The sequence below is a fragment of the Cyanistes caeruleus genome, chromosome 4 (genome assembly GCF_971803275.1).
Source record: "Cyanistes caeruleus chromosome 4, bCyaCae1.hap1.1, whole genome shotgun sequence".
NCBI classification, from domain to species: Eukaryota; Metazoa; Chordata; class Aves; order Passeriformes; family Paridae; genus Cyanistes; species Cyanistes caeruleus.
This window is the reverse complement of record NC_141704.1, coordinates 39,834,982-39,846,939: the sequence shown is the minus strand read 5'-3', so window position 1 is coordinate 39,846,939 and position 11,958 is coordinate 39,834,982. Positions and strand designations below refer to the sequence as shown.

Sequence of the window (11,958 nt, the reverse complement as noted above, 5' to 3'; positions counted from 1 at the left end):
AAGAAGAGAGGAATGGCAACCTGGGCCAGCAGCACATGCTACAACCTCATTCTGTGAAAAACTCAGTTGCAACCCAATCACATCCTTGCAATGAGTCAGAGCAGCTTGCTTACAAAAGGTACTGTTTTGCTGGAAAGCCAACAAGGCTGACTGTAGAGGTACTTATAAGTTAAACTTGTGTACGCTCCCTGCTGGTACAGCAAAAGAGATCCCCAAAACGAGGAGATACTCCTTGACAGATGTCAAAGCTTGCTTAAAAGCTTGGAGATAGTAGACCAACAGGCATGAACAGAAAAATAATAAATTTCCTTCTTGAAATGGCTAAGCCCTTTCATTTCATAACACAAAAGCAAACTATTGAACTGTATAATTTTATTAGGGTGCTTAGTACCTAAATACATTTTTCCATGAAGTTCACTGAGGCCTGATTTCTGAGTTACAGCACAATCATCAAGACTTACAAGACTAAAACAAGGCAAGAAAGCCACAGAAGCACTTCTGTTTTATTTGGCAATATCCCAAATGTAGTCAGTTTGGAAATAGCTATCTTTGGCTTAACTGTTGGACTTGGATTGATTCCAAGTGGAATGTTCCAAATTGTGTCTATGATAGTATGCATGACTGTGTCCCAGTATTTCAGTGTTTTTGACAATGATTGTCAAGAGATGAACCATGACTTTGGAAAATAAATGCTGAGGGGTCTATTGGTTGTGCTGATTGCCTTTGGGGACAAGAAGAAAACCAATGGAAAATTGTTTTCTCAAGTGGAATTTTATCAGCTCATACTCCTCATCCAGTGATCAGAAGCCCTGTAGCACTTCTTCATTCAAATATATAAAATGCTGATTGTGTTGATTGGTATCAAGCTGACACTTGATCATTTATTGACATTCAGACTTGGGTCATGGGTTTATGGCTCTTTTGAAAAAGGCTGAAGTCAGTGAGATTTAAAGCTATAATAACTGTATTCAGGTACTGACTTGCCTACAGGATTGGCTGGGTGTCCCAAGCTCTTTAAAAATGGCAGTTCAGAATACTTTTAACCATATTCTGTAGAGTTATCTTTTATTAAATCATTAAGACTTTTGAAATGAGACATGCTTCAATATATTGACTCTACAGATGAAAATACTAAAGATTTCTGCACCTTTAAGGTAGAGAGACATTACACAGCATATTGGAAATCAGTGCTGTAGGTGCTGCCCCACATCCTCTAAACATGCTTGTGTTAAATGTGTTTTAGTTTCAAAAGGAATGTGTTATTTCTAAGAAAAAAAGACTTTGTTTCTGTTTTGTAGAAACTCAGCTTTTTTTTCAATAGTTAGAATGTCAGCTTTTGGGTTGAATCATCTCACTACTATAACATTTGATCAGCCAGGCAGCTAGTTTTACTATGCAGGTTATGCTTGGACTCAAAGTTTTTCCCATTACAACATTTTTAAGATCAGAATGGCAGTTTCGTAATGTCTTTCTACATCAGCATTAAAGTTTTATAGGCAATTATGTGAGAACCAATAAAAAGAGACTCCAACTCTGATATAATACTAAGTTCTTTAAGTGTAGCAAAATATGTCTGCAACTCAAGGCAGAAGAAGGGAGCATTTGTATGCAACATCAGAACTGATATTTCATTTCATTTCACCAATCCTTTGCTCAATTAGATAAAAGCCTGTAACACCACCACTCCATGAAGTAAGGTAAGGAGAAAAAGTCAGCTTCTCAATTCCATGTAAATTATAGTCTTCTATGACTAAAAACATACTTTTCAGTACTCTTTGTCTTGATCCATTAGAATAATATAAATTCCATTAGCTTTATAGGCCTGCAAGAGAACCTCCTTTTTTTAGAAATTGATCTTAAACACTTGAAACCAGAAAAAAAAAAAAAAATACTAACTTTGAGAGAAAGGACTAGGTTCTTTCAAGAGCGTCCTAAGTAGAAAGCACAGCAATGAAACCACAAAAATGTTCAAATAAGCTACAATTTAATTTTTCTTAGAATCAGTTACAGTTTTTTTCTTTCTACACCTAAAAGAGGCAAATAACAGAATGAGAAATCCTCTCCTTGAAAAGAAGCTGATTTCCATGGGTCTGTGGCTTTCTAGAGACCATGTTAAAATCTGTGGGCATTCCTATGAACTACAGCCAGCCAGTTGTCATTCAAAAAGGTTTACTGGAGCAGAATTGATACAAGCTATGTTGTCACAGTAACCATTACAGCAGGCAAATATCAGCAAGCCTTTTGGTCAGGTCAGTTTAAGATAAGAGAAAGAAAATAGTCAGCTGCTTTCTTGCCTCAGGTTTGATCGTTCCAGCAACTGATGTCTTTGTTGAATTCCGTCTATGTATAGAAAGAATACCCATGAGGATTATGAATAAACCAAATAGAATTACACCTCCTGCTCAAGAATTTCAGGATCAGAGAATCACTGAGGTTGGCAAGGGCCTCTGCAGGTTATCTAATCCAAAGCCCTCCTAAAAGCAGCATCAGGTACAGCAGTTTGCTCAGGGCTGTGTCTAGCTGAGTTCTGAGTATCTCCAAGGATGAAGACTCCCTAACCTCTCTGTGTGTTTTCTTGTGTTCAGGCAGTTTCATGTGCTGTCACTTTTGACTGGCTGGGAAAATCAGAAACTAATTTCTTAAAATGGCATCAATTTAGCTACATTCTGCTAAAACATGATGGGCTTTAGAGAATCTTTATGGGCTAAGTAACCAGCCGAGCTATTCTGGGGATATTTGGCCTGCAAATTCTTTTGGACTTAAAAACTTTGTAATGTAGTTCATACTGTCGTTTTTCTAATTGAGAAAAAAAGCTGTCTGTCCCTCTTTAACTCTTTTTACAAAGCAAATTCTTTCCATAGATCTTGTTGAAAGAGCTCTCCTATGTGTTGCTCTGGGCTCTGACAACAAAAGATGCTACCATATAAAAAGTACTCCCAAAATTTACTGAGAGTGGGTGAGATCTTGAAGTAGAAAGCAGAAGGCCAAAAGGCAAGATAGAAATATGATAAAGGAGACAAATCCACAGCTGCACATCTTGCCCCATCTGTCCTTCACTGATTCCCTACAATCATCCTTGGCAGACTGGAAGGGGGAAGACAGGAAGGAGATATCAAGTTGTAATTCATGTCTATCTATTGCTAGATTTATTAGAACAGAGCCTAGTTGATTTGTCAAAAGGAAAGAAGCTAAGAATGACTCATCTCTTGGGGAAATTAAAATATGACAAATAGCACCTCTTCCAGTTTTCTTTTTATTTAAAAACACTTATTTATATGAATGCTTTCTTAATGATTGTCCTCAATGAATTCAACTGTTGCACTGATCAGAACATTAATGGCCAATACATGGCAAGTGATTAGAGAAATCTTCCCATCTCTAAAGGTGTGTTGCCCAAAAAAAAATCCTGTGTTCTACCAAAATATCAGTTGAAAGAATTCCCTACTTCATGAATCCTGTGTCTGACTCATGTGTTCTCTGACAGGTCCCATTGCATGGATCTGAATTTTGTAAATTGTCAGTTTTGAAGATTCTCTCCTAAAATACATAGCACAAAACACTATGCAGTAGCTGCCAGCACAGTAGTCAAAATAAGCTATGTATTTTCCCACAAACATCTGCTAAATACAGGCTTACCTTCAGGAGATCTTACAACTAGCTTAGGTCATAACCGAAGAGGTTTTGTACCTAACAGCCATCAGAGCAACCAACTTGTGGAAAACAGAGAAAGTCAAGTTAAATCCTGTATTTGTAAGGCTAAAATTGTCAAAGATGAAAAACATATCTTCTGGGGTTTATTTGTAGAGTGGCTTTTTTATTGTATCTTAAATCAAAAGTTTGGGAGGCTTTTCACGCAAAACATTTCAAGTGTACACCCTGATTCTCTACAAGAGACTGAAAGCTTTAAAACAGGAAAAGCCAGTACTCATTCTGTGCCTGAGCAGTTGCCATGGAGTGAATCCAAGACTGTGCCTTTGCCAAGGAGGAAGACATAGAAAGGTTTTCTGTATGATCATACTTACAGTCTTTCAGCATAATTCAGCTTCATGCCTTGCAGAGAGGCAGCCTAGGAAAGCCGATGAGGATGTTCAGAAGATGTTAGATGCTGCTATGTTTGCAAGGACAAAAGCATCAAAGGGATCCAGAATGCATATTTCCATTTTAGTGAGCAGCTGCTGCTTCAGGTTTGGATTGACACTTGTCATTACACCAGAATGTGAGATGATGCTCCAGTATTTCCAGAATGTACACTTCAACCAAAAGCTGTTAATTCCCAGAAATATTCCTGCTATTTTTCCAAGTTTAAATTCCTACTGTCTTCTATTTGGGGCAAGTCAAGGAACCCTTTTCAAGCTGAAAATTGTATGGATTTTGCAGAAAACTCTACTTTAGTAGTAAAGAGTCACTATCCAATGAGCTACCTTTTACATGCTGTTTTTTTCAGTTGTCTAAGCCCATCCCATCATTTTCTTAGCAAAACCTCATCTTTGAGTACAAAGGTTAAATAGTACCTGTAGGAGGTTTCTGTTTTAGACACTAAGTCATATCTCCTTGATGGATGCTGCAACCTCCTGAGGAAGGTGGTTAGGTATTTCTGTACACAGTTCAGGGGAGAAGATTGGCAGGAACAGCTATAGGCTCCGTATTCTGGCCCAGAATTTCTCATGACATGGCCCTGAATAAGCAGGCCTAATCAGTCTGGAGATAAATTGGAGCTGGACCCTTCATGCTAGCCAGGCTCATCCAACAAAGTTAAGGTACTTCAGTGAGGGCTTGAAATCTGTAAGATCAGAAGACATGCACCGCTGGGGGAGAGGGTGCAGATGGAAAAAGCAGCAGCTCTTAAAAAACAAGTGTTTGCATTAGAAAAGTAGTGCAGACATTAAGATACTATAATTTATGTAGTGGTTACTATGATCTGGATTATTCTAGAGCTCTGCAGAGGCTAGAACTACTAGCAGTAGAAATTGAGCTTATCAGGCCTTTGTAATCACTTTCCAGTACTCAGTACACACAAGTTATCCTTCCATGAATATTACATTGGCTTGCTTACTTTGAAACACATTGGAAAATTTGCTGTTATTCTAAGAAAGCCTCAGTGTGTTATTTCATATTTTTGACTGCTTGCACTTGCTACAGACCCCTGTATTTTCCCACTGATTTAGCATTAAGGCATTTGTTACCATTATTCTCTCCAGACTACTCCATGACACAGCATTTTCCTAATCCTGGTAATGCCATTACAGAAAAAAATGAGTCCTCTTATATTATTAGCATTTCCAGCCCTCCTTCAGCACTAAGATGAGGTGTCCTAACATATATACAACAACAGTAGACATCCCACCCAGGAAACCACATTTTAAGCCACTCCAAAGAGTAGTCAGGCTAGAACCGAGTTTATGTTCAAAGTCACTATTGCTCAACCATGTACACAATATACCATGACCTTTTAAAAGATAATGAGCATAAAATTGTAGCAAGAGCTGTTTTATAGAATTGGCATGCATTCAGGTTTAAATCACTACTGTACTGACATTCAAGAATTTCAGTCCCCATACAGACTGAGATGAACAGCACTTTTATTTATTTCAGTTACAAGAAGAAAGACAAGTAAACCTTACAACCAGAAAGGCAATGAAGGCCTCATGAGCTTAGTGAAAACCATTTCATAATCTAGGCAATGTCATGATTTCTTGAGATCACAAAGAAAGCATACCCCCCTCTTAAACAACTTTTCCTTGTTTCTGTAAGGAAGTTTCCTGTAAGAACAGCACACTGATGTTAACAGAATCAAGAGGGACCAGCGATGTACAAAGCCTACATTCACCCTCCCACCCCCCACAAAAGGCTTAAGTGTAGATTTTATTTCAAAAAAGATAACATGCAGTCATGATCACACCTAGAGAAGAGGGGAAAATTAAAAGTCTGTTTTGAAATGAAGTCAAATCATTATTCATTAATGAAGCTAAATGAAGATACTTTTCCACATGGCAGTGTACTTCACAGGTAAAGAAAACTCCCTTTATTTCAAGCCAATGCTTATCTGACTTTTGTAGTAAAGAGAAAATAGCTTACATAAAAACTGACCCCCCCTACCAAGCGCTCTAGATAAGAACTATGATGTAAGAAAAGTGCTAGAAACATGTGGGAGAAATTACTATACAAAGTGTCAAGTGCAACCCCCCACCCTCGACCCCCTTACCTAGAATTCAGTGTATTTACTGAAGTACAATAGAAAAGATGGAATTCAGGAGTGGTTGACAGTGGGATACAGTGCCACAGGTTGAACAATATCCACTAAAGGACAACCCCAAGCATGCATGTACCCCACCACAAGGGAAAGATGTGCTTGAGCTTCCCAACCTGCTCATTTCTGCAGTTAGCTCTAGTATTATTTCCTTCCTCATTACCAACTTAATTCTTGCAGTCCTCCGAAGGGACCACTTTAAAAAAGTCCATAATTCTGGATTATTTGACAAAAAAATTCACTTGCTATTTTAGAGAATACAGAGCTGGAAAAAGAAAATCTTACAACTCATGTCTTCTGTTGCTCTTTTAAGTAGTATTGGACCTATGAGGAATATGAGGAAGTGCCAGACCAAGTACTGTTTCATCATCCTTCGCTGTCTGAACAATACAGCAGAGGCAGACCATAACTTCTTCTTTCAATCTCTAGTCGATCAGTTCTGGTGCATTTCACCTGTGCTTTATGTCAGTTCTCAGTCTCCCTCACTTAAGCAGTCAAAGATACATTTATTACACGGTACTCACAGCGAGTCTCGGAATTTCAGGCAGACCTATTAATTCCCCAGGAGTATCCTTTTGGCTCAGTGAAGACTTTTGAGTACCTTAACTTACATTCATTCTGAAGGCAGCCACCATGTTTCCATTTATCCAAAGAGCTATTTGGAGTGGGGCTGTTACCATCTTGAAATTGCAGTTTAAAGGTAACCAGTAACACAAAAGAGTACTTTCTGTATTTCCACTGAAGGAGCTGAGAAAAAAAAAATCTGTAAGAAACCATTGCTGCAATTTTATTTTAACAAAAGGGCAGATTTATTCATGTTTACAAACAAGTTTCAAAAACAAAAAGGAGAACATGTATGCTACCCACTAACAACCTTTCAAAATGCCAACAGCCCTCATGCTGCATGAAGGATTCTATAGATTAGAAAAAAATCACAGTTCCACTCACAGTTCACCAAGACAGCACTAAACTAACATGATTAGACAAAAACAAAGGACTAAGATTCTGATGTATTTTGATTTAATCCATTTTGCCCGAGATAACAGAAATATTTCAAGCAAGTTCCATCACGTATTGATGTCCTGCATTAAACAATCCTACTAAGTTCTGAACAAAAGTTATTCATTAAGTTTCTCAAAATTTTTAAAAATTAAACAGTTGTTTCAAAACCATTAAGTAGTAAATGTATTTAAGAAACTAATTAGGACAGAGGCCATAACTTCATTAGAACACCACTGCTCATGTTTTTACAAAGCATTAGTGTTATCTATTTGGCTATTAGTAGTAGCAATTTATCTACAATATTTAACAAGGTAAATTGCAGGCAAAATTTAGTACAGTTTCAATAGAAACACCCTTTTCCTGAAAATACAGCAGTATTTGAAGGACTAGTTTTTTTGGTTTTTTTGTTTTGTTTTTTGTCTTCTCTGCATCATTTATAAGGAAGCTTCCCATCTATGAACAGGAACAAAAAAGTATCTACAAACCTTGTAAACAGATCTGTATCATTTATAAACATAAATAATCCAAATTATTAACAGCCAACAGCAGAAATTAAAGTATCAATTCAATGATCCAGGGCCTCCTTGCCCTTCCCAGCTTTCCCCTCAGAAAAGGATCATGATAAACTAAAGCTCTGCTAACACACTCTTCAGGACCATTCTTAGTACAACAGATGATCCACAGGTCACTTATGCTGAGTTACTGTTTATCTGTCAGAGTTCATTATTACTCCCACCCCCAGAAAAGCACCCTCCAGTCTGGCAGAAAGCTTTTTTTAAAAAAATAAATCTACATTCGTACAAGTGTTTCTTCTGTTGAAGTCCAAGACAAGAATATCATCTTGTCCATCATAATGTGTGAAGAGACCCAGTTTCAATTTCTTTACAATGCAGCTAGTGTGTTAACATTCAGCTTACAATCAGAGTGATGTTTCCAAACTATGTAGTGGGCTCCCTGGGGATGAAGAGGTAGCAGACTTGTTCTTGTCTGTTGTAAGGTGAATTCCACTGTCAACCGCATTGTTATTTCTATTGGGAGAGGGAGGGGGACTAGAGTTGCGTTTTGTTGGAGCGTCATCTTCAGCATCAGTATCATCAATAAGGGGAATATGAGGCTCGGAGTCTTCTATTCTAAACTCAGGATGCGTCATAAAATTGTGAATTGAACTTCGTGTCTCAGGTTTCTCTAGCCCCTCGTACAAGGAGCTACGAAATGCATTCACCACTCGGATCTGTAAACAAAGAAAAGACATTGTTAAAATGCTGCAGATTTACTCATCGTGGCATGGTTCTTATGAGTTTGAATCCACAAACAGCTAGACATGAGTGAACCAAATTTGTATGATGCAGTGGAACTTGCAATAAACTGTAAAAAATGAAGAGCATTTCAGTAGAGCACTGCCAGTCTACACAGTAGGAATAAAAATTGTGAAAGTACTGCAAAAAGCTGAAGGGCCCTAAAATTCAGACATGGCACTAAAATTGTTTAATTACTTAACATGGGCTAAGCATTTTTCAGAAGTGAGGCCAACAAATATTTACTTATTCAAAAATTAAATAAATCTCAATGAGTGTTTTATTGAATATTTGGGTGAGATTGGAGGGAGGGAAGGAGGGGAGAGGCTGAAAATAAATTAGGGGATAAAAGGGTCACTAATTCTCATGCTAGGAATTAGGATGTCAACTGACTATGAAAAAGCCAAGCAAGTGTAAGCCAATGTCACAATGAACGAACATTTACAAAGTCATGCAAAAAAAGGATACCGCTGTAACAGCTGTAAATATTCGAGTATATAGCCATTTACCACGCTAGAGAAAGCTCCTTAGTGAACAGTGCTTTGGAAACTTAAGACCAGAACCAGGAAATTGGATACTGTATTGTACAGTTTAGTAGCCAGGACAGGTTGTAACTTTGAAGAGACTACTTAAGTAGCGCCAAGTATGAGAAAAGCAGGATGATCAGCCTTTGCAAGAGTCTTCAATTTACATTGAATTCATGGACACAGTTCCTAGGCTGAGGACTGTTTCATGTCTTTTTGTTGTTTAATATTTTTTAAATCAGAAAGCCAACAGAATTCATAAATGAACCCTTTCATAGTTAAATTAGATACAAAAGAAAGTACAGCTTTGTTTTGCAAACTGCGCATGTCCAGGCTGGCTTGAATTTAAGCTTTTCGAACTATTCTTTGAATGATGAAGCCAGCTGCCCACACTCCCCTTCTCCCATGCCCCATGTTTCCCTGATCAACTAGAGAAATTCAGGATTCATTCTTGAATGGATAAAACGAGTAAGGTGAGGCAGAAGTCATTGAGTCATTTATCCAGCACTTTTCCCGAGATAGTTTCCCCCTACTGTTGACTCCCTATTCAATTCTCAACATGCCTACCCTGAGCAAGTCTCCAACAAAGCAGTGTGAAATAGTGTTAAATAGTAAGCAGCAGAGCAACTCTGTAGTAAATAAGAACTTGCTGTTACAAACAGCAAGTCAAATTTAAAGCTTTTTTTAGAGCATCCATGATGACTTGTTTCAAGCTGAGAAATACATCATGACTATATTCCAGAGTTCCTCAACGGGAAAAAGTAAAGTGACTTCCAGGTGAAGGAATGAAGCTGGAAGGTCAAGCAGATCAAGAGCAGAGACTTCAAAACAGCTAAGATACACCAGGGAAGTTCACTGTAAACAGACATGGGCTCCCCAAAAGCAATGTGTTAAATCAAACTGGTTAAATAGAACCACTGCACATGATAAAGTCTCATGTCCCAACTGTGTTCTTTGACCTCTAGAAGTGGGGCATCCTCTCCCCAGCTCTGCTCCCTCAGACCACTTGTACAAAGAATTTTACTCCAAAGTGATCATGTCCCCATTTTTATACTACAGGTACACGCTGGGCAAATTAACCATGGAGGCAAGGGAAGAGAGCACAGGGAATAAGGGGGCGTAGGGATGGTTCACACCATCAAGGGGGAAGACGTAACTACCAGTAAGGGGAGGACAGAAAAGGGTGTGAATGTGCTGGAGAAAAGATTACAACAGCAGCTAGTACTTGACTGTTCATTGCATGAAAAACTTTGAGCACACTGTCAAGGAGTTGGCGCGTTATGCGAGGTTTAAACAAGTCCAGCCAGCTGCCTAAACTGTCTCGGCACTTACCAAGAAAATAGCAGTGACAATGCCAGACTGAAAGTTTGCAATGACTTTATTTGGCAAGTTGCATCCCACTGGGCCATTTATGTGGCAAAATGAAATATGAATGTCTCATGGGACTGTTTTTTCATTGCTTACTGATGAGCTTTTAGAACATCAGAAGCAATGAAAAACAATTCTGGCTTAAGAGGAGAGCTGTAATTATCATAGAATATAAAGGCTTGGTTCCCATGCAGAATGCAATACACAAGTGGGCTAGACACTACAGCAAGCCCAGGACTCTCAGAGTCCAGCCACAAAAGCAGAAATCAAAATTTCAGCACTTAAAAAGGGAAAATCTAGTGTTTTGAAGGCTCTATTTTCAACCACTCAAGATAATTAAACTAGAGGGATAACTATAAATAAATCATGGAAGTGAGGTGCAAACAAGACAATTTGTTAAGTGTAATTCATACTGTCATCAGGCCTTCCTCATATTAGTACCAGAATAGCAAGGAATGCAGTTGGCACTCCAAATCCTCCTAACCAGATGGCTGCTTAAGGGTTGCAACCTTACTTCATAGGAACTATTTTCCAACAAACAGCTCCAGATAAGAGACAATAACACATCTGCTTCCCATTAATCTATATTAGTTCTCAAAAGTTCTTCTGGAGAGCATAGCAGAAGGCTGTAGTAGTGAAGATAAAAAAACTAGTTCTCTGCTATGGTAGCACTGTATCTGGTCATTTGATGCAATGAGATGCTGCAGTGCCCAGTAGATTCTGCTCAAATAGCAGCATGGAATGACATTGCTCTCTAGAGAATTCTGAATGTCTAATTAATGTTCTGGAGTGTAGTTAGGGATACAGGTTACTAATTAGCATTTTAACTAGGAGATGCAATCCTGTGCATCCTTAAGTGTTAAATCTACTTTTCATTTTGTGTTCCTGAGGCATGCAAATTTGAGAGCTGGGCTTCTCAGTACTACTGCAAGGTAGGGAAGTACCTGTCTCACCACTGGAGAACAAATACAGAGGTAAATGCTTGTGCAAGCTCACGTGTGAACTCTGACCAAGCCCAAAAATAAAAAAATAAACCTTAAAAAAAAAAAAAAAATCTGAAGAGACCATTTCACTTAAGACGGCTCCTGAAATTAAGGTCTTCATCCATCTGGTAATCTGAAAGTGTAAGCAGGAAGAGGAAGGGGGAGAAGAAGCCCTCTCAGAGTTATTTCTAAAAAACAATTATTTAACCCAGCTCTAAGAAGTTAGAGGAGAAAGTTAAACATGTATTAAGAGGGAAAACTCTGAACAAAGATATTGGCTATCAGTATTCAACTACAACTACTACACATCTTCTGGTTCCCAATTTTAGGCCTACATCCAAGAGAAAATAAATCTCCAGCCTCTACAGAGAGGAAGGCTGAAACTGAAATGCTACTTAAGAGCACAATATAGAGAGGGTAGAATTGAGGTGAGACAAACTTCGCTTTCACTGATGGTTTATGAACTGCTCCCAGAAGAACCTAGAGAGGAAAAAGAACTCTTCAGATTCGAATGAAAGTTTCACCATTTAATGCTTAAA

At 38.3% G+C, this 11,958-nt stretch overlaps 1 protein-coding gene across 8 annotated transcripts in view; it reads right to left on the bottom strand.

The window, feature by feature from the left end:
- Positions 1-5,562: 5,562 nt before the first annotated feature.
- ATP2B1 (ATPase plasma membrane Ca2+ transporting 1) overlaps positions 5,563-11,958 on the bottom strand; it is a 61,155-nt gene continuing 54,759 nt past the window's right edge. For all 8 annotated transcript variants that reach the window (XM_086887777.1, XM_086887779.1, XM_086887778.1 and 5 more), the window contains one exon: positions 5,563-8,480. In XM_086887777.1, the coding sequence (XP_086743903.1) occupies positions 8,169-8,480 (312 nt within the window). In that variant the 3' untranslated portion in view covers positions 5,563-8,168. The remainder of the gene's footprint in view (positions 8,481-11,958) is intronic.